The 23,614-nt window shown below is 43.7% G+C and overlaps 1 protein-coding gene across 1 annotated transcript in view; it reads left to right on the top strand.

Annotated features, from left to right (window-relative positions):
* The first annotated feature begins 1,258 nt into the window (after nt 1–1,258).
* Nucleotides 1,259–23,614, top strand: part of LOC138385789 (uncharacterized) — a 39,259-nt gene continuing 16,903 nt past the window's right edge. The window contains exons 1-6 of the mRNA XM_069472010.1: nt 1,259–1,438; nt 3,209–3,361; nt 11,094–11,242; nt 13,841–13,981; nt 15,075–15,220; nt 18,704–18,799. Coding sequence (XP_069328111.1) covers nt 1,259–1,438; nt 3,209–3,361; nt 11,094–11,242; nt 13,841–13,981; nt 15,075–15,220; nt 18,704–18,799 — 865 coding nt within the window. The remainder of the gene's footprint in view (nt 1,439–3,208; nt 3,362–11,093; nt 11,243–13,840; nt 13,982–15,074; nt 15,221–18,703; nt 18,800–23,614) is intronic.

Below are 23,614 nucleotides of genomic sequence, written 5' to 3'. Positions count from 1 at the left end.
CCAAATTTATAGGCACCTAATAACATAGCTTCAAAATATAAAAAACAAAAATTGGCAGAATCGATAGCAGAAGTAGTCATTCCCATCCATATACCTGTCTCAATAACTGATAGAATGGACACATAAAAACTTTAGCGAAGATAAATGTAACGGGAAATCACTGGAGAGGTTTAAGCAGAAGAGTCTCACGATCTGATTTATATTTCAAAAACGTCACTCTGGTTACTGGGAGGGAAACGGACCTAAGTGGGGCCAGGCGGTTGCTGCAGTCAGGCAGGTAGGAAAGCACTGGAGGTGGTTGCACAGCCAGGTTCCTTTTGAGGTTTGCTTTCCTTGACAGCCCTGTCTCTTCCCAGTGTCTTTCGGATGCTCTACCAGGCCTGGATCCAACAAGAAGAGCCCCTTTAGATGTAAGACAATAAGCACATTTTTGGACAGCCTCTAGCCGGAAACTTTCCTATGTGGGAAAACGCCAATAACGCCCATAAACCTTTGTCTCTGTGAATCCAGGTTGGAGACCCCATCATTCCCTTAAGTCATAACATGGAGGGACCTTTCTGGACTGGATAATTTAAAGGAAAAAATCAGTCCCGATTGGGTGGCTTCCTGTGCCCAGAAGAATAATAATAACAACATCAATAGTAATAATCAAGTTTATTGAGCACTTCCACTCTGTGTCAGGCATTGTGCTAAGTGCTTTATAAACTTATCTCACTCAATCCTTATAACAACCATAATCCATTTCACAGAGGTTTGAAAAGTCTTCATAATTTACCTAAGACCACCCAGTGAGTTAAGTGGTAGCAACAAGACTAAAATCCAGACCTGCTCGCCTCCAAAGTCCACGTTCTTAACCACTATGATATACTGCCTGGCAAGAATTGTGTCTATGAAGAGAATTATACTGTTTTTAGATCAGCATGCTCTTGATAATATTTAGTACCCAGTATTAATGTTAATTACATTCCTCTGTAACTGAGTTTCATGGATACTACTACCATTTTAAAGAATCTAAAAAAAAGAACATGGTCCCACGGAAATGGAAACTGACAGTTCATTTCAACTGTCTCTATCTTGACTCACTAGTCACATTTTAAGATAAATGAAGTCTTTAGATGTTCCAAGAAGGTCATGCAAAAATATTTGTCCATTTTTAGTTGGCGAGGTGTGTTCTGCTCCTTAAAAAGACATCTGTGTGTTGGGTTTCAGGGCCAGTTGCTGATTTCCGAATCCAAGTGAGATCTAACACTATAAAACAATGTCAAGAGTAAAGGAAGGAAAACGAAAAATTAAAGGGGCGCCCCTGCCCATTGTTCCGATTCTTCAAAAATTCCTGAAAACGTATGAGAAGCATTGTGCGCAGTCTCAGACGTCCGTGTGTCCAGCCATCAAAAGGGACTTGAAAAGCAGCATTGACAGTGACCGGGTTCTCAAGAAGGTGAGTGTATGGTCTAGTTTCCTTATTCTCTGAAATGAACTGGCCAGGGTTTACTCCCAAGGAGCATGGTTCCTCAGTGCCCTCAAGCCCAAAGCTGGCTGTGTCACTCTCTCTGCATTCCTGACCAAACGGAATCCAAAGCCACCCATGGCCTGCTTGCACTTCTACCTTCCTGCTCCTCCCTCCCAGCTGTCCCTTCCACCCCTTCCAGCCCACCTGCCTGTTCTCACACCACTTCCCCGGAAAGGACTCCCCCATGGCCCCCGGCTCCCCTTCTATGCCACATCTGGAAGGCCCAACTCGAAGGTCACCTTTTTGGTCACCATTGCAGGACCTCCCCTCCCAGCACTCCTGCCACCCACCTGACCTCTTCAAGTGACTGTCTCTCTCCCTAGGCGATGGGTGTGTCCCTGTCATCAGGCCAGACCTCCCCTTGCCCACGCCTGCCATCCTGAGGCCTGGCTCACTTGGAGTGAGGTCAGCACACACAGAACTCTGACTCCAAAAGCACTAGGTTTCAGAAAAAATTCTGATGTCATTTCTTTCTAAGATTAAATCCAGGGCTTGGGTGTGAGGGGAAAAGAGGAGAGGAGAGGTCAGCACTGAAACAAAATGGGCAACTTTCGAAAAGGGGGCACCTCAGAGACTAGAAGGGAGAGCCTAGCACCCCAAAGACAGACAAGCCAGCCTCACAACTTTTCTACACCAGCCCAGAAGGCATGATCAAATACCCACCGATTTCCTAAAATGCTGAGTGCTGAAACAAGGCACCAAACTAAATGAAATTATTAGATAGAGGTGGGCGCATTAAAAAAAAAGACAGACCATTATTCTAAGATGACTTTGGCCCAAATACCTCTCACCATATTTTTCCTGAATGTGTTTTGGAGGTGGGAAGGTTACATTGCACCTCTCGCCAAAAGAACCTCCTGAAGTTCCTCTCTCATCTTCCCTCTGTCCTCTGAACTTCCTGCCCCTCTCCCTCCCCTGAGCCTCTCCCCACCCCACTCTGCCCTGCTCCCTCCGCCCTCCCAGTTCTCTCTGATCCCTTCTTCCTAGTTTCTTCCCTAGGATCCACCACAAGTCTCCTTGATCATCCCAATGGACGATATTCCCAGAGCTGCCAGCCTTTTTGTAGTAAAATAGTTACTAATTAACTGTTTTCTACTGCAGTTCTTATAATTAGCCCCCACTTCTTAATCATAAGGGTTAATCATAAATCTTGTTCACATTAGTCACTTCAGCAATGTTTTCCAAACTTTTAAAAAATTACAATCACCATTAGACATACAATTAACATCCTGACCCCATATGTAAGTACCAGCGCACCAGGGCAACCATACGGGCTGTTTATGGTGGGCGGGTTGCTTAGGTGGGGTCTCCATTTTGATTTTGAATGTCACTAAAATAAAAGTCTCATGAGACAATCATTATTATCCTTACTCCATGAGATGCGCTCAGATAATTTCCCTTCTTTTCTATCTCATTAAAGGAGAAAAAAGAAAAAGCTGGTGGCAACCCTCTAAATTGATTTCCTGACCCAATTTACCTGCTAGAAAAGTCTGTGCCCTATAGGACTTTTCACGGAGCTTTGCACATGGCAGGAACTTCCTAAGTTTGTATTGAATTACCACCCCAGTGCACACCAAATCAGATGTTAATAATTATTTTAAATGTTGTCTAATGACAATATTCCTTTTCCACATCTTCAGACGCATGGACTACTTTTTATGATATCCAAGATGACGTAGTTTTTTTCTTATACTCCAGTTTACATTTGTAAGACCTGATGACTCCCCACCAACCACCCTACCAGTTTCCTTGGAACCTTTGCTCATGACAATTCGAGACGAGTTTTACACGCTGGGGAAAGAGATCTGCATCTGGGGCCTTCAACTGAGCAACCCAGAGATTGCCAGACTCGTGAGTCATGGTTTTAAAAATATTCCCTCAAACCTTAAAATTGAATGTAAGCATATTACATCATGTGCTGTGGCTAGAGTTCATTTGGTTGCCAACTGATATGCTGCAGGGCTTTATTTGTTTTTAAAAAACTGTATTTTCAATGAAATAGCTCAAACATGAAAATGGAGAAAATATTAGAACTGACATCTATGGACCCACCACCCAGATGTAATACACTTTTCTTAAGAAATAAAATTTGCAGATATTTACAAATACAATAACTAAAGCTTTGTTTAACTTCTTTTCCCACATCTACTTTCCAGAGGTACCATTAGCCTAAAGTTGATGTGTATAACTCCATGCATATTTTATACTTTTATTACATATGCATGTATGTGTTTATTTGCATAAATGGAATTGCACTGTGTGTATGATTTTATGACTTACTTTTTTACTCATGTTATGTTGTCAAGATTTCTCCATGTACATTAATTTTGACTGCTATCATATCACAGGTAACCTTCATTTTTGAAAGATAGTTTTGCCAGATATGCAATTGTATTTTATTTTTTTAAATTGAACTTCCATTACTGCTAATGAGAGATCCTATCAAGGACTCTGCTTCTGGAAAGGGTAAATCAGATAATTCAGACCAACTCTTTCACTGAAAACAAGATAAGCTAACACACACACACACACACACACACATACACACTTCTTAGGTAAATAACGGATCCAGGATGAGAGATCAACAATGATACCCAGGGAGAAGAACATCACAGGGATAATTATCTGTGAGGGCATTTGAGTTTTAAAACAGCAGTTGAGAATCTGAAAAGCTACACTGTGCTTTTGACAATCTTGTCAATGCTGGGAGACACTACCTTTCTGGGGAAGCCCTAATGAACTCGCTCTTGCTTTGGGTTGAGACTATGCAGGGCTACAGTCTAGGAACAAAGCTAAGCCACAGGTAGACAGGTCCTTAAGGGACTATAGATTAGCTTCTGATCAAGTCCTGAAACTAGATTGAGGGATCCTGGATTGCTGGTGCCCTCATGGGTACAGAAGCATATGAAAATACTCCCTGGAAGATAATTATGACATCTTAGGCCTCAAATTATGCCTATAAACAATTCTGTAAAGATAAAGTCCAACATGCCACAAAAAAGTTACTTGAAGAGGCAAGACAACATGAACAAAAACTATGCAGACTGTAGAAACAATAGACTATATAAACAGGCCCACAGGGACTCAGATATAAGATTCTAAGTTATCAGACATTTATTTCTAAAGATCTATGTTTAAAATGTTCAAGGAAATATAAGACAAAAATCAAGATTTTTGGCAAAAAAAAACTTATAAACTAAAAATAAAAAATGGGTTTAACAGCGTTTTTAACAAAAGAAAGAAAAGTCAGAAGAGAAGGTGAGAGATGTAGCAAATAACTGAGATAATCCACATACGTGTAATTGGAGCCGCAGGGGGAGAGAAGAGTGAGAATGGGGCAAAAGCAACACTTGAAAAGATAATAGCTAAGAAATTTCTCAAACTAGTGAAAGACATAAGCTACAGATGCAAGTATTAACTATCAATCCCAAACATGTAGGAACATAATAGTAACACTATGAAAGACCAAAGACAAAGAGAAAACCTTTAAAATTAGTCAAGGGGCAAAAATAAAACTGTTATCTGACTTTTCAACAGAAACAAAGGAAGCCAGTAACTAATTGAATATGTTTAAAACGCTGAAGGGAAAATGCTTACTAAGAGTTCTATACCCCACAAAAATATTTTTCAAAAATGAAAGTGAAATAAAGACATTGTCAGACCGACAGAAACTAGTAGAATTTGTCACCAGTGGAGCTTCCCTAAAAGAAATACTACAGCATATTCTTCAAACATATTTACAAATAAAACAGCTATTGCGTTGTTTCACTTCTTTCCTGCATCTACTTCCCAGAGGTACCATTAGCCTAAAGTTGATGTGTATCAACCCCATGCATATGTTATACTTCTATTACATATGCATGTATGTGTTTATTCTTCAGAGAAAAATGATCCCAGATAAAAGGTCAAAGATGCAGGAAGAATCAAACAGCCATGAAAATGGTTTTCTTACAGAAGTTGAAAAACTGATAGTAAATTTTACATGGAGATGTAAATGGCCAAGAATAAGTAAGACAATGTTGAACAAGAAGAAGATAGTGGGAGAATTTGCTCTAACAGGTATCAAAACTTCTTATAAAGCTATAGAAATTAAGATCGTGTAAATATTGCTACAAGGATAGATAAGTAAACCAATGGGAAAGAATAGAAAGTCTAGAACAGACCCATACTTATATGGACATTTAGTTCTTTTTTTTTTTTTTTTGAGACAGAGTCTCGCTCTGTTGCCCAGGCTAGAGTGCCATGGCATCAGCCTAGCTCACAGCAACCTCAAACTCCTGGGCTCAAGCAATCCTTCTGCCTCAGCCTCCCGAGTAGCTGGGACCACAGGCATGTGCCACCATGCCCAGCTCATTTTTCTATATATATTTTTAGCTGTCCATAAGATTTCTTTCTATTTTTAGTAGAGATGGGGGTCTCGCTCTTGCTCAGGCTGGTGTTGAACTCCTGAGCTCAAACAATCCGCCCACCTCAGCCTCCCAGAGTGCTAGGATTACAGGCGTAAGCCACCGCGACTGGCCTAGTTCTTGATGAAGATGACAATATTTGGCATTGAGGAATAGATGGTCGTTTAATCAATGATGGTGAGACAATGTGATTTAAGTATGAGGGATGAAGAAGCTTGATTCCTACTTCACATCATACTCCCAAATCAATGCCAGGTGGATTACAGATTTTTTAAAGCAAAACAGTGCAGTTTCTAGAAGATAATATAAGAAAATATCATCATGATTTTGAGGGTGTAGAAATACTTTAACAGGACACAAAAAGCAGCAACCATAAAAGAAAAGATTAAGTTGGAATCCATTAAAACTAATAACCTTTGTTCATCAAGAATCACCATTAAGGCCGGGCGCGGTGGCTCACGCCTGTAATCCTAGCACTCTGGGAGGCCGAGGTGGGCGGATCGTTTGAGCTCAGGAGTTCGAGACCAGCCTGAGCAAGAGCGAGACCCCACCTCTACTAAAAATAGAAAGAAATTATATGGACAGCTAAAAATATATATATAGAAAAAATTAGCCGGGCATGGTGGCGCATGCCTGTAGTCCCAGCTACTCGGGAGGCTGAGACAGGAGGATCGCTTGAGCTCAGGAGTTTGAGGTTGCTGTGAGCTAGGCTGACACCACGGCACTCACTCTAGCCTGGGCAACAGAGTGAGACTCTGTCTCAAAAAAAAAAAAAAAAAAAGAATCACCATTAAGAGGGTAAAAAGGCAAGCCACAGATCTAGAAAAGATATTTGCTACATATATAATCAAAAAACGTTCTTGGGCACCACATATAAATAACTCCAACACATCATTAAGAAAAAGACAAATAATCCAATAGAAGTATGGTCAAAACTTGAATAGACACTTCACAAAAGAAGACATCAAATAGCCTATAAAAATATTAAGAGGTGCTCAACCTAGTTAGGAATCAGGGGAATCCAAAATAAAAAAAAATGAAAAAATACCACTCTACAACCAATAGAACAGTGAAAATAAATGCATATTACCAATTGCAAATGAAGATTTGGAGCAACTGAGATTTTCATACACTGCTGTGGGAGTGTGTATCGGTACAATCACTTTGGAAAACCATACTGTATTACCTACTGATTACAAAGTCTGTGATCCAGCAATTCCACTCTATAGGTATATATCCAACATAAACGTACCTACATAGGCACCAGGAGACATATGCAAATATGTTCACAGAAGCCAAGAACTGCAAGCAACTCAAATTTCCATCCACAGTAGAATGAACAAATAAATGGTGCTGTATTCATATAGCAGAACACTATGTAGCAATGAAAATGAGCTGACTGCAGCTATACAAAAGTAAAATATGATGACTCACACAAACACAGTCTTGTACAAACGAAGAGAGGCACAAAAGAATGCATATTGTATGCTTGAATTTATGTAAAATTCACCAAATAGGTAAAATTATAATGTTTGGTTATCATAAAATTATGTTTTAGGGAGGAAAGAGGGAGTAGAGACTGGGAGACGTCATTAGTGGCCATTTTCCTAGTCTCTTGCTTTTTTCTCTTTTTGAGGATAATCTCATGTTTTATTTCTTTGAATGTATTGAAGTTATTTCATATTCTGTGTCTAATAGTTTCAATAATCTGAATTCTTTGGGGATCTGATATTGTTATCTCTTGCTTCTACTTGCTCTTACTCATGGTTACATTCCTGTGTGTGTTTTTGTGATTTCTTTTTACCATGAACTCTTATTTCCAGAAAAAAATCCTTGTGGCAATTCCTCTCTTCTGAAGACAGCTTCCTCCAGACCCAGAGAGTATTTGCATTTGCGTCTGCCATGCACTCAGGGTGCCACCATCCCAGGGTTACACCAAATCCTTGAGCTAGGTTTCTTCGAACCATCCCAGTGCTATTAATTCAGGGTGCAAAGCTGTATTCAGACTAGTTTGTGAGTTCTCAGGGGATATATTTTTTCCCTGTAATTATCAGTTTGAGAAAGGCAATTTTCCCTGGGATTCATTAGGGGAAAGGAGAGTTGGGTTTATTTCTAGTTCATCCTTACTCGAAGGGCATAACGCTGTGGCCCACTTTGTGTTTTGGGCCACAACTTCATGCAGAACTTTCTACTGAACTCCTCACCTTCAGTGGCCATGGTTTTACCTCCTATTCCCTGGATTCCATGATCCATAAAAACCAACACTCATTTCCACTGCTTCAGTGATGCTTTCCAAGGGAAAGCTGGCGTCAGTGCTCTGCGCACCCTACCAGGCTCCCATTCTCCCTCATCCATTGACCACTGGGTATTCCTCACCAACCCACTAGCCAATTACAACATTTTTTAAAAGTATTTTTAAAATTCTTAGAAGAAAGCGTGGAGAAAAAGCTTCTTGTCATTGGGTTTGGCAATGATTTCTTGGCTATGACGCTAAAAGCACAGGCAATAAAAGAAAAAATAGGTGAATTGGACTACATCAAAATGGAAAACTTCTATGCACCAAAGGACATAATTATCAGCGAAAAGGCAACCCATGGAATGAGAGAAAATAATTGTAAATCATATATCTAATAAGGGATTAACATCCAGAATATATAAAAAACTGCTATACCTCAACAACAACAACAAAAAAAAAAAACAAGCAACTTAATTTAAAGTGGACAAAGAACTTGAATAGACATTCTTCAAAAAAGATATACAAATGGCCAATAAGTACATGAAAAGATGTTCAACGTCACTGATCACTAAGGAAATGCGAATCAAAAGCACAGTGACATATCGCCTCACACCCATTAGGAGGGCTACTACCAAGAAACAGAAAATAACAAGTGTTGGTGAGGATGTGGAAAAATTGGAAGGCTTGTGCACTGTTGGTGGCACTGTAAAGTAGTGCAGCCACTATGGAAAACTGTGTGACGGTTCCTCAAAAAATTAAAAATAGAATGACCATATGATCCAGCAATTCCACTTTTGAGTATATGCCCAAAAGAATTGAAAGCAGGGTCTCAAAGAGATATTTGCACACCCACGTTCATAGCAGCATTATTCACAATGACTGAAGGGTGGAAGCAATGCAAGTGCCCATCCACAGATGAGCAGATAAATAAAATGTGGTGTATACAATGGAATATCATCCAGCATTAAAAAGGAAGGAAATTCTGACACATGCTACAACATGGATGAACCTTGAGGACACTATGCTAAGTGAATAAGCCAGACACAAAAGAACAAATATGGCATGATTCCCCTTCTATGAGGTACCTATCATCATCAGTTTCATAGAGACAGAAAGCAGAATGGTGGTTGCCAAGGTCTGGCAGGGGGTACTGAGGAGCTATTGTTCAATGAGTATACAGTTGCAGTTTTACAAGATGGAAAAAAAGAGTTCTGGAGATGGGTGGCTGGTTAGGATTGCACAAAAATGTGAATGCTTAATGCCACTGAACTGTACATTCAAAACTGGTTACGATGGTAAATGTTATGTGTATTTTACCATAGCTTAAAAATAAATTTAAAAAGGATATTTTAAATATGTAGCCAGCATTTTTAGTTGCTTTTATTCAGAGGGTCAATCAGGGTACCCAGTCCACCCAAGCGGGAAATAGAATGCTGTCCACTCATGTTAAAAGTGATCCTTTGCAGTTCCTTAAAATGCCACCCTCGTGCTGAGCCCGGGGCTGCTGAGGAACTCTATCCTGCATGGCCGTGGTCCTGCCCACAGCAGTGCCGATGCCCAAGAGTGACGGCACAAACTCTGGGTGGGAGCTTCAGGACCCGGTCAAGGGTCTGTTCGGCCCAGATGAATGTTAACACAGGCCTCGACATGCCGCATGGGCTCCTCTGTCAGGAACACGGCTCGAGAAACCCAATCCAGCACTCAAACTAGGCGTCTGTCATTAAAGACGTCTTAGCACCAGCTCTGTAGTTAAGGTTGCAAGTGCCTTTTTAATCTCGGCCAAGATATAATTTGGAATCCTACATCTGACCAACGTGTCATTACCTCAAAAAAAACCCTAAATCCTCCAACTCCACCAAAGCCTCCCCTGGGCTTAAACTCTGAACTGAAGGAATCCTCAGGCTCTGGAGGTTTTAATTGCTAAAAGGTGGCCTTCACGACATTGTCATGATTGGTATTTTTACATATCCTCTCCTCTCAGGTAGGGATTTAAGTGTCATCGGTATCCTTTGTTACCACAAGGAATGACCTTGCCATGACCCTGCATTCAGGACACTGTGGGAACATGCGATGGTGCCAGTCCGGATGCTTCCATGTGAGAAGCACCTGGTTACTGAATTTGCACAGTCCCGTTCTAAGCAGACCTCCAAATCCTAATATTCATGGCTATGAATGACAGCTAATTTTTTATTTAGTTATAAGAAGATTGGCATATCTGCACCTCTCTACTAAAAATAACACAACCGTAGGAGGATAAATTTGTTGATTAGAACATCAACAACTGTCTTAGCTCAGGCTGCCATATCAAAGTACCACAGACTTGGTGGCTTCAACAACAGAAATTTATCTTCTCACAGTTCTGGAGGCTGGAAGTCCACATCAAGGTGGAGGCTGGGTTGATTTCTTCTGAGGACTCTTTCCTTGGCTTGTAGATGGCTGTCTTCTCCCTATGTCTCCACATAGTCTTCCCTCTCTGTCCATCTGTGTCCAAATTTCCTCTTCTGATAAGAGAACAAGTCATATTGGGTAAAGCTTTTACCCTAATGACCTCACTTAACTTAATTACCTCTTTAGTTACCTCATCTCCAAATACAGCCACACGCTGAGGTACTGGGGGTTAGGAATTCAACATAGGATTTGGGAGGACGCGCAATTCAGCCCATACCAACATCTAAGATAATATCCTCCAATATAACTTATCTCATCATAAAGTTTGGTGTTTCCCATATCGTTCTTCAAGGAATTTTTGTTTTAAAGGGAAATTATTTTATTTTCGTGCCACCTTTTCCTTAGGTAATTATTAGCAGAAAGTTAATTGAAGTAATTAATACAATTGACTTGGTAAATGAGGTAATTAACACAATTGACTTGTGAGCAACATAGTAAAGCAAAAGGCTTGTTTGTCATCGTCATGTAAGTGTCCTTACACCTTGCATTCTAGGCTTTGTTTCTGGAACTGAAGGGGCGCGCCACCTGCCCATTCACCACCTTAGAAATCGTTGATTGCAAGATGGATCTGTGGTCCCTAGGGCGCCTTGGGAAGGCTCTGCAGTTCAGCAGTTTGCATTCTCTTGTCCTGGACTACTGCAAGTAAGGCTGGAATGTGGAGTCCCCGTGGGGCTCTTACTGCCACTAGGGAAGCAAAGGCAGGGAGGGCCACGTCTGGGTTCCTCGTACCTCATAAGGCATGGCTGAAAGAGAATCCTCTTACACCTCCTTAGAGTTAATGTTTCTGCGTAAGTGTGAGGGTTCCCCAAAAGACTCTCTTTTCTTTCATTTATTGCTTCAACAAATATTGGTTTACGCAGGACACCATGCTCATTGCTAGGGAAGATATGAACGTATGCAAGGGAGAAAGTCTAAAAGTCACAAAAGATGTCCATGTCCATTGTTATGGTAGTTCAGCTAAGGGCACCCACAGTTTCCTAGGCGGTGGGCCAGTGTTCACTAGGAGAGGAGGTGGGGGGAAGGTGGGGTGGGGGCAGAGCAGGTCCCTCAGGGGCAGGGATGCCCAGCATGTTTGGGGAGGGTCCAGGAGGAGAATTATAATGATAACACCAGCTAAAGGTTATTGAGGGTGTTATTTACTGTGTGCCAAGCACACTGCATGGATTATTCATTCTCCAACAACCATATGAGAGATGTACCTTTTCTATTCCCAGACTACAGATGAGCTAAGACTTATTCAAGGCCATTCAGCTCTTGGGGATGGACCCTTGATGTGAACCCAGGTTGTCTGAATCACAGCCCACCTCCGATCCATGGCACTAGATTTCCTGGGGTCTATAATTTACCATCCACAAATAATTTCAAACAGCTTGTACAATCTGGAGAAAGTCACAGAACCTTTTTGATCTATAATGAAAATATCTCTCCACCTTAGAAGGGTATGATTCTGTGACTCTTCCCGTGCAGTCAGATGGGAAGAACCTTATACCCAAAATGCCAGTGGGCTGTGAGGAGGGCAAGAGACTCATGCTGGAGAAGTGATACCACAGGGGCGCCAAGACCCCTTAAAGAACTAGGATCCTGTCAAGCCCCGGTGGTAACAGTGGACAAGTTCATTAGCAAAAGCTGAGCAGAGGAAGGTCTCTGCGGAGGTTCTCCAGGGGTCTGAATGCTGGGTGGGGCCGTGGGCAGGGCAGCAGAAGGCGAGGTGCTCAGGACCCTGTGCAGTGACTGCAGGACCTGCTTGGGAGTCGCCCCAGCTTCCCGCACTCTGCTGGGAAGAGCCCACTGCTAAGAGACCCCTGTAGACCCCATATCCTTGGAGGGACACCCAGAGACTTGCGCTGGTGGGAAGAGGAGAGAAGGAATTCCATGTTCAGGAAACAGCTTGTTTTAATTGTCCTTTGAAATAGTGCTGCTGATGCGAAGACGCCTAGTGTCGTCAGGGTTGCATCGCTGGGAATCACCACCGGAGCCCTCAGCCCTGGTAGAGTTGCAGGTGACCGGACCTGGGAATTGCAGGTCCTTCCTTCCCCTGGCAGTGTGAGGCCCACCAGGCAGGACGCCCTCCTCTCTCCTCTGCATCCCCACAGCCACCTCGGTAGCTGGCACATTGTGGGCCCTCAACAGTACTTGTTAATGAATTAATAAATTTAGAAGTTATTTCTGTTTAGACTACCCACCTCATCTTAAAGTTCAAGCCTTGACATTCCAAATTCCTTGAAGATGTTGCTTTACTTCGCCAAACCTCAGTTTCCTGACCCATAAAATGTTACCATCACCTTCCCCCGGAGGCTGCTGAGGATGCATGTGGGTTCACTTTGCAAAGCAGAGACGGCAGTACAGGAAGAGGGAACAGCATAGGGCCGTGAAGGGAGGGACGAGAGGTGGAACTTTCCTGACCCTGTTCTGGACACACTGTAAAAGGCCCCTCCTTACAGCAGTCTTCCCAGGCTCCTCCCATCTCTGCCCCCTGGGCCATCTCGCCTCTCCCCAGAGTGGCCAGCTTTGGCCTTCAGAGCTTGTTCTCGCTCTGCTCCCTTGAATGGGCGGCTCCAGCATCTTCTGCTCCCTTTACCAGGAGGCAGACTTCGGGTCTCCTTCCCTCCACACCCAGGCTGCCCCCGAAGTCCAACCCAGCCTACCCCCACAGCCCGCTCTGGCCCTGGAAGTTCAAATTAAGGATCAGCAGAAATGCCTCTAACTACCCCAGGGAGGGCATCAAAATTAATAATCTAGTGCGTGACATAGGTTTTAAAAGTCACTAATTTATTCCTGTTGTGAACATTGTCAGAATTAAAACGGAGTCATTTGTGTTTAAAAAAAAAACAACAAAAAACCTGACCAGTAGAGCTGGGGAAGGCCAAGTGGGGAGGGAGGGTTCTCATGCATAAATGCCTGGGAAAAACAACTATCACAAAAGACTGCAAAAGCCACAATCTTGCACAAAGGCCATTACAAATGCTTCTGTGAGGACATCCGCCCACCAATTGCCTATTCAGCCTTAGACTGGCGCCACCCTTGTTATTGATCCCTGTAGCCAAGGATAATTATTTCAAAACAATTATGTAACCTCCTCATTTTTCCTTTAAAAACCCTTGTCTTCCTTTACCTCCCTGAGCACCCACACAGTTTACTATGGCCGTGTATTCCCATTGTGATGCTGATCCCCAAATAAGTACCATTTGCTTTCAGAGAGCCCCTCTCTCTGTTTAGGTTGACACCTTCCTTTCTTTTTAGATTTGGAAATGAAGAAATTGAGAGCATTTTCGCAGGCCTGGAGAACAACCGAAGGCTTCAAGGCCTCAGTCTGCGTTACTGTGGTCTGCGGCCCCAGAGTGGGCCCCGGCTGGCCTCGGTCATCAGCCAGAGCGCCATTTGGTGAGATGAGTCCCCCGGCCGCCCCCTGCGCACCCTGGCACCGTTCTGTCTTGAGTTATACAACCCACTATGATTTTAATCATCTTTTTCTCCCCTCTAGTTGTTGTTTTTTTTTTTTTTTTTTTTGGGACAGAGTCTCGCTCTGTTGCCCGGGCTAGAGTGAGTGCCGTGGCGTCAGCCTAGCTCACAGCAACCTCAAACTCCTGGGCTTAAGCGATCCTCCTGCCTCAGCCTCCCGAGTAGCTGGGACTACAGGCATGTGCCACCATGCCCGGCTAATTTTTTCTATATATATTTTTGGTTGTCCATATAATTTCTTTCTATTTTTAGTAGAGACAGGGTCTCACTCTTGCTCAGGCTGGTCTCGAACTCCTGACCTTGAGCAATCCACCCGCCTCAGCCTCCCAGAGTGCTAGGATTACAGGCATGAGCCACCACGCCCGGCCGCCTCTAGTTGTTTTTGTTTGCTTTTGCTTTTTCTTTTTTTTTTTTTTTTTTTTTTGAGACAGAGTCTCACTCTGTTGCCCAGGCTAGAGTGAGTGCCGTGGCGTCAGCCTAGCTCACAGCAACCTCAAACTCCTGAGCTCAAGCAATCCTCCTGTCTCAGCCTCCCGAGTAGCTGGGACTACAGGCATGCGCCACCATGCCCGGCTAATTTTTTCTATATATATATTTTTAGCTGTCCATATAATTTCTTTCTATTTTTAGTAGAGATGGGGTCTCGCTCTTGCTCAGGCTGGTCTCGAACTCCTGAGCTCAAACGATCCGCCCACCTCGGCCTCCCAGAGTGCTAGGATTACAGGCGTGAGCCACCGCGCCCGGCCTGTTTGCTTTTTCTTAATGCTAAGAGAAAGATCCTTTAGTCAAGTTTGAGAATCAAGGATGTCATGCTGAAAGACATGTCATGTTTTTGGCCAGCTGACATGGTCACTAAGTCTATTTTTTATGGTATAGCCTATTAATTAATTATTATGATTATTTATTTATTATTTCATCACAAGGTATATCATTTCATTAGATGAAGACCTCAAATCCAAACCTGAGGAAGTGGAACTAACATCACATAAGCAATGTATTTTACCCCCTTCCCCAGTGAGCTGCACCTTGATGGCAATTACTTGCAATGTTCCGGAGCTCTGGCTCTCCTCAAACCCCTGGCAGAGCATGCAGAGATGCAGGGGAAAGGCCAGCAGGCCACAGCCTCACCAGACACCCAAAAGGCCCCTCAGCTGCTCCCAGGTGAGTGCTGGGGAACTTGGCACCAAGCTCCTGCTGGGGCCACCTGAAAGGAGGAAACTGGCTTTGTGATTAAAAGCGACCTTCTCAGCAGTCAGCTGGGATTCTTTTCCTGAGTATGTGCCAGAGACAAAATGATGGTCCCCATAGATGCCTTTGTCCTCATCTTCAGAACCTGTGCATATGTCACTTCACGTGGCAAAAGAGCCTTTACAGATGAGATTAAGTTAAGGATCTTGGGATAGGGAGATCGTCCTGGATTATCCTGGTGGGTCCAATGTAATCACAGGGATCTTAATAAGAGGGAGGTGGGAGAGTCAGAGAGGACACGTGACAGTGGAAGCAGAGGGTGGGGTGATGTGAAGAAGTGGCAAGGAGCCAGGGAGTGCAGGAGGCCTCTAGCAGCTGGAAAAGGCAGGCGAACTAATTTCCCCCAGAGCCTCCAAAGGAACGCAGCTCTGCTGACACCTTGACTTTGGCCTGTAAGACCATTTCAGGCCTTGCACCTCCAGAACTGTAAGATAATAAACCTGCATTGTTTTAGGGCACTAAGTTTGTGGTCACTTGTTACAGCTGTAGGAAACTAGCACAGCATGTTAATCAGACTCTTTAGGTTAAAAGTGAAAGCAACCCAAACAGGATTAAAGAACAAGATTGTTTTATTGGCTCACATGAGTGAGATGTCCGTGGGTACGACTGTCTTCAGAGATGGCCGAATTCAGTGGCTCACACCATGTCATTGGGAGACCCAGGGCTTGTTGCTCTTGGCTCTACTTCTCTTCAGAGGGGCAGCCTTCTTCCTCCCCAGTCAACCGGGCCTCCTCCAAGCAGGAAAAGGCAGTTGGTGTGCCTGTCAGCAGTCCCAGGGCCGTATACTCAGGAATCAGCCAGAAAGCGTGAGCTCCTTTCCTCCAGTGACTATGGAACAAATCCCACAGGAAGGTTCTCATTGGCCCTCCTTGGGTCACAGACCTACCCTTGGCCCAGTCTCTGTGGCCCAGGCCATGGTGAACCATGACTGGCCGGAAATGATCACACACCTGTCCTGTGGGGCAGCTGGGATGCTGGGACAGCAGCCCTGCCAGCATCCCATAATTCACAGGGGGCTGTGGCAGCCCCCCAAAGAGCAGACAGAGGGAAGGACAAATGCAGGACAGACAAGAATAACAGCTGCTTACTCCCCTATAAATGGCATTTTGTGGCTGACATTTGACTTCAGCTGAGAGTCCTATACTGGGCAGGGGTCAGGGGTATATAGGAGAGGGAGATTGAATCTGGCAACCCTATTCCTCCATTCCCAACTTGTGTGAGCAACATTTCTCAGCACTGAAACTATAACAGTGAAAAATAGAAATGAATTGGCGCGGAACTCTGCCTCATGCTAGTAGTAATATTCTGCAATGAATACATGAATTAATTATAAAAACAAATGAATAAAGCAGCACCATCCATCCCACTGAGCAATGTATTCATTATAATTTTATTTTTATATTTAATTAGGATTTATCAGTATGTGTAAAATACATTGTATGAGCAATTATATATTCCTAACTGCAGAAGATAATATATAATAACTGCAGAAGAAATATTAATACTTTAGAGCCCTATGATACCAAGAAATTTTTAAATTTAAATAGTTGTATATGTAGCCTCTTTATTACAGAGAAGTATCACAGTATGATCTATAAAAGACTCTCACATATAAAACTCTACAGAGTAAGTAAATGGAAATACAAGTAGAAGCACAAGAAGAAAAGGGAATAATGTAAAATTTTCAATTGCTAAAGAAAAGTTTGCTCGTGTTTTTGTTGTTTGGGGTGTTCTAATGAATGATGATGAGTATCAAATTGCTAGGAGTTTAGATTCCATTCAATCCACTTAAGAGAGTGATATAACAGATTTTATTTTTAAATGTCAATATTTGCCATTCTCTTTTGAGGAGAAATCTCATCCTTTGAAACTTTAAAACTTACGATGAAAAATGTAGATGCCAACCTAACAATGTGCAAGATAGCACACGAGCTTTTCCGTATTCCTCTAGGATGTACTAACAGCAAAAATCTTTTGAGAACACTGCTTCGTAAGACCCAAGTGTTTGGTTTTCTCTCCTGTTCTGTGAGCTACACCCAGGCCTCCCTGTAACTTCTCCTTCCTGCCGGAGTCAGGCACAGGGGCTTTCTGTTGCTGACAAACAAAGGGTCCAATGGCCTCATCACCCAATGACAAGTTTGTTTTCTTAATTACTTGCTGTAATGTATAAATGCCATCTTAATGATGCTCCTTCCTTCATCGTGTGTGTGTGTGTGTGTGTGTGTGTCCATGTGTGTGTGCCCTAATATGCGCCAAATACTCGTCTAGGTGCTTGGGATATTTTAGTCCATAAAACAGACAAAGCTCTCAGCTCTTGCAGAGGGGCTGGGCACTCAGTGTGCGTGTGCACATGGGGTGGAGGGGGCGCAGGGGGATCAGAGCATTTTTTAAAGTTGTAATAAATATAGTCATGCTATAGTTTGTTAGAAGGTGATAATTGCCATGGAAAAAGAAAAATCAAAGCGAGGTGAGTGAATGTGGGAACCTGGAGAAGGAAGATGGATGGGATGTGATTGTAAGTAGACGGTTGAGCACAGACATCCTTGAACAGGTGGCATCTGGGTACAGACACAGAAGGTGAGGGAGTGAGCCCCGCCGATAAGTGAGGAAGAACATTCCAGGCAGAAGGAACTGCCTGTCCCAAGAGAGGGAACCGCCTGTCCCAAGGCCCTAAGGCCTGCTCAGGAGCAGCAGGAGGGTGCCTGCCTGTGCAGAGGGTAAGGCCAGACCGTGAGGGGCCTGTTAGCTAGTGAGGAGCAGAGGAGTGACTGATGGGCCTCAGGTTTGAGAAGAGCCCCCCAGTCATCGTGGCAAACAGCCCTGCGTGGGGTGAGGGTGGAGGGAGACCTGCTGGGAGGCTGTTGTCATCCAGGCAAGAGGTGTCTACCCAGGTGAGACTGGGTGGTAGCAAGGAGGTGTGAGAAGTGGTCAGATGCTGCACTATTCTGTCTCCTACACATTGGGTGTAGGGTGCAAGAGAAAGGAAGAGTCCAGAATGACTCCAGAGTGATAATATCCTAATATATTGCTTTACACATGCCAAAAGGTATTCTTGCCTGCTCACTGATCTTAGGGATTGGAGCCACTTTTACAGAGGGCCACGTATGTCTGTAAAGAAGAATTAACAGGAGGCCTGGTGGGATGGTTCTTGGGCCCTACTTGATTGTGTGTTCACCTCAAGTCTTCAGGAGAGAAACACGAAAACACAGGCCTGAACTGGAGTGAATAAGATCTTGAGTGGGTCAGATAATTCTCCCTTGTGAGAAGTATCTCTGCCCGAAGTGTATATAAAATAAAAACAATAGCCAGGATCAAAGTATGTCAAAAACCCATTCATTTGACTTTGAATAGGCTGGTTTTTTTTTTTTTAATGTTTTTTTTTTTTTTTTCAACAAGCTGGAGAGAGAAGAAGTTCAACTTTTAACCAGATTACAAAATCATCTGAAGCTGTAACAGTGAAAACTACTTCAGGGAAGAAAAAGAGAAAAAAAGGTATTTTTGTGTGTTGTTTCAACTATTCGTTCCACTTCCTTCATCTTCTAAATGACTTTTCTCCTTTCTTGGGCTGTGTATTCTCACTGCTAATTAATTGCCCCAAACAGAGACAAAAACTCAAGTGGAGAAAAAAGAAAACTCAATGTCTCGTGACCTCGTGTAAACCAAGCGTAGAACAGCTTTGCTATGGCCACCAGAGGAATTCGTCTTTGGCACGTTCAGCATTCCAAAAAAAGATGGTGGGGCCTAGGCTAGTTTGGGAGTATTATATCTGCAACAAACAACCAGCAGGACCTGATACATTCAGCTCGGAGCTTCCTTCCTATGATTGTTACTTAGACTCAGAAACTGAGTCATTCAGAAGGAATTTTAAGAAATCACTAACTCCATAACCGCTGAGCAGGGTTACGCTAAGTAAGAAGCTGTCCGAGTGTTAAAGGTTCGCAGCTAAGTGTTAGGGACCGGAAGTCTATTCTGACACTCCCACTCATGCCTGGCTCCCAGCACCCTGCTCTGCAAAATGAGGACGCGGTGCTCACAAGGCTCCTAAATCCCACGCCAGCGTCACTACTCAGAAATTCTAAAGAGACAGCACAAGATTATCACTGGGTGTGTCACCAGCAGTTTTTGGAAAGCTCCTCATGGAAGCTAAACTAAATTTGTGTTGCTCTGTTTTAGTCCATTTCATGTTGTTTTATACCATTAGTTTGGGGAAAGGCAACTGGCCCTTACAGTCAAGCTTGGCACCCTTGGCTTTCTCTTCTTCAGTTTTAATCTGTTCCTGTGTGGTCTTTTTTCTGTCCTGGAATTATCCTTGTATCTCCTCTATGAAATCTCACTGAATTAAAAAATTACAAATTTGGCTGGGCACAGTGGTTCACACCTGTAATCCTAGCACTCTGGGAGGCTGAAGCGGGAGGATCGCTTGAGCCTAGGAGTTTGAGGTTGCAGTGAGCTATGATGAGGCCACAGCACTCTAGCTGGGGCAACAGAGTGAGATTCTGTCTGAAAAGGAAAGAAAGAAAGAAAGAAAGAAAGAAAGAAAGAAAGAAAGAAAGAAAGAAAGAAAGAGAGAGAGAGAAAGAAAGAAAATTACAAATTCTTATTTTTTTTTTATTTTTATTTATTTTTTTTTTTTGTTGAGACAGAGTCTCACTTTGTTGCCCAGGCTAGAGTGAGTGCCGTGGCGTCAGCTTAGCTCACAGCAACCTCAGACTCCTCGGCTTAAGCGATCCTACTGCCTCAGCCTCCCGAGTAGCTGGGACTACAGGCATGCGCCACTATGCCCGGCTAATTTTTTCTATATAGATTTTTAGTTGTCCATATAATGTCTTTCTATTTTTAGTAGAGACGGGGTCTCGCTCAGGCTGGTCTCGAACTCCTGACCTTGAGCAATCCACCCGCCTCGGCCTCCCAGAGTGCTAGGATTACAGGCGTGAGCCACCGCGCCCGGCCTGAAAATTACAAATTCTTATGATCTAAAATGCCAAATGAAAATTCAAAGTGAGAAAATTTATCATACCCTGTCTCTGTTGTCAATGTAAATATTGTCTTTCCACTGGATAGTGCTGGTAGATTTTAGAAAACCTACTAAAAGGAAAAAAAGAGAGAAAAGAACCATGCTAGGTTCTCATTTGTTTTAGGTGGTGTCTTAATCAGCTTGGGCTGCTATCTAACAGAATACAACAGACAGGGTAGCTTAAGTAGCAAACATTTATTTCTCACAGCTCTGGAGGCTGATTCGAGTGGAGTGCCAAGACTAAGGCCCTGGACGATTGAATGTCTGGTGAGGGCCTGCTTCATAGACAGCCACCTTTTATCAGTGTTCTCCCATGGCAGAGGGAGGGCTAGAGAGCTCCCTGGTGGCTCCTTTATAGGAGCACAAATTCCATCCACGAGGGATACTCCCTCATGACCTCATCAGCTCCCAAAGGCCCCACTTCCTAATACTGTCACGTTGGGGTTTAGGATTTCAACATATGAATTTTAGGGGGACACAAACATTCAGTCTATAACAGACAGTTACCATTTGGGGATATTTTCAACCAAAAATCCTTTCAGAGGAATTGGCTGGGGTTCCTATGAGGATAAAGATGATCACCACTCTGAGGACAGGTGGCCCTACAGAGGACCGACCCTGCACTGGCTAGATGACACCTGAGGGCAGAGCAGTGCTGGGTCACCAATTCTAACTCTTCATCCAGACGTAAGAGAAAGTGGTGAAAGAACAAAGATGGAGTGTCTGACTGCGTCACACTGCAAGTTAACTCGGCGTTGCAGAAAGACCAAAAGGAAAACTTTATTTGGGAGCTTCAGTGCTTCTGAAGGCTGGACACAGGCCCTGATCACTTCTATTTGTTAAGCCTTCCTGATTTATTTTTTAAAAAAACTAATTAATGGCAAATGTTAAAATAAATTGCACAATATCTGAAGTCTTTACATTTAACAAGATAACCCTTCTAACACATAAAAGCGCAGCGAATCCAAGCATGACATCATTAGGCCATGACACCAGGGTCTGACTGTGAGGCCCTCTGTGAATGTGACTCTTCCTATGTGCCACCCCCACCCAGGCCCTCACTCTTCATCTATGTAGGCCCTGCAGGTGTTAAACCCACTTAGAAGGCGCATGGTTCGAGAGAAAAGTCAAAAAAAGAGCAATATGACAACTCATCCTTCAGCTTTTAAATAATAGTTATGTTGAGGCCCAAGTTACACCAATGCCTTTCAGCTACTCAAACCTGGCACAAAGGCACCAGACTTTCTTCTTTTGACCTTTGTGAGCCATACGGACCCTCCTGCCATGCCCCCTGGGGAGTCCAGTGCCTTACAGTTTTCCAGGGAAAAGGTTAGAGGCCGTGAAGAACCGCAGGTGGCCTGTGGCCATTCTTTCAGTCGGCATTGATGGGGTAAAATTTCCTCAAGGCCTGTTCTGGGCTGGTGTGTGCGGGCTGTAGCCGAATAGCCCCAGTCCCTGCCCCAAAGACTTACCTTCTGGTCACTGCAGCTGCCTCAACAGAAAATGGTCATCGAGGGCCAGTTCTGTGTGGGGCACAAGGTGTATTCTTGCCTTCAAGTGTTGTATTAGTCTGTTCTGGCTGCCGTAAAGCAAAGTAGCATAGGCTGGGTGGCTTACACAACAGAAATTCACTGCCTCACAGTTCCGGAGGCTGGAAGTCATGATCAAGGTGTTGGCAGGGTTGGTTCCTCCAGAGGGCTGTGAGGAAGAGTCTGGTCATGCCTCTCTAATACCTTCTGGTGGTTTGCAGGCCATCTTTGGTGTTCCTTGGCTTGTAGATGCATCACCCCAAACTTTGCCTTTGTGTTCACATGGCATTCTCCCCGTGTGTGTCTCTGTGTCCATATTTCTCCTTTTTATAAGGACACCAGTCATATTGGATTGGGAGCCCACCCTATTCTGGGATGACCGCATCTTGACTAACTACATCTACAACAACCTCACTTCCACATAAGCTCACATTCTGGCTACTGGGGTTAGGACTTCAACATACGAATTTTCCGAAGGGGGCACAGTTGAACCCATGACAAGGAGCCTCTGAATGTAATTTAGAGATGGGCTGCACACCTGTGAAACAAACAACCACACAAGGTAGCACCTGCAAGGACCAAACGTGGACACTGGGTTCAGAGAAGGGCATTCTCCCCCAGGGTGGAACTGGGGAGAAGGCTTTGTGAACGATCCGATCTGGCATGGAGAGAAAGGAAGGACTTAGGTGAGGAAGATAGACGTTAACTAGGCAAGCCATGAACCCGCAGGTTCGCATAGAACAAGAGGATGTGGGGAGGGTGGCCCTGGCAAGACGGAAAGAGGACTTTGCATGTCAGGCCAAGAGTCTAGACTGAACCCAGTCGACAATGGGAGCCATGAAGGTCTTTTGTCTCCCAAGGAATCCTTTGCCTCAAACAATAGAAACAACTTTGCATCTAATACATATTTATTGCATAGTTTCCTGTCATGCTTTCCAGAATTCACAAAGGAAATTAAAAACCAGCTTCCCACATTGGACAATTGCTTTTGCAGTCATTAAGGTGTTTGTTTGGGGAGTGAGTTTGGTCTTGGTAGAAGAGTTCTATTTGTTTAAAAATAAAGGGTCAGATTGAGCTGATTTACATCAACCTCCTGGGTGAGCAGTCCAGATGGTTTCCATCTGGTCCTAATTGGAAACAGCCAAACTATTTTTATGCACGTCCCTTTGTGGACAGGAGGCTTTTGGCCTGCTGCTTGGAAAGTTGTCCCCACAATGCCATATGAGTCAAATGCCCATTCAGAAGCCTGACACCCCCTTATTACTCCTCTCATTTGGAGTAATAATTACAAGACCTTGACAGCTTTACATTGAGCAACCATTGTGAAGTTGAGAGAAGCAGAAAGTATTCCATTTCTATGCCTGGACATGTTTGTTCAAACCAGTCTAGCCCAGAGCACTGCTGAACATGCAGAATCATGAGACCAGGGGTTCTCAAACCCGAGCAGCTTCAGGGGCACCATGGGAGCTTGTTAGAAGACAAATCACTGGGCACACCCCCCCCCACCCCAGGTCCTGGACAGTAGGTCTGAGGTAAGGCTAAAAACTGTGCATTTCTTTCAAGTTCCCAGCGGCTGATGCTGCTGGTCCAGGAATCATACTTTGAGAACCATTATTTTACACTTTAAAAAAATCACACTGGCTGGTCTCGATTTATTTTGCTCATTGAAGAAAATCAGAGGGCATGTTGAGGCTCCTAGATGCCTCTTCTCTGCCCTGGAAACCACAGAACAAACAGGACCCAGACCCATTTCTGGTTGGGCTT

This window comes from Eulemur rufifrons, chromosome 7 (assembly GCF_041146395.1).
Source record: "Eulemur rufifrons isolate Redbay chromosome 7, OSU_ERuf_1, whole genome shotgun sequence".
NCBI lineage: Eukaryota > Metazoa > Chordata > Mammalia > Primates > Lemuridae > Eulemur > Eulemur rufifrons.
The sequence above is the reverse complement of the archived record's forward strand: the minus strand, read 5'-3'. Positions and strand labels throughout refer to the sequence as shown.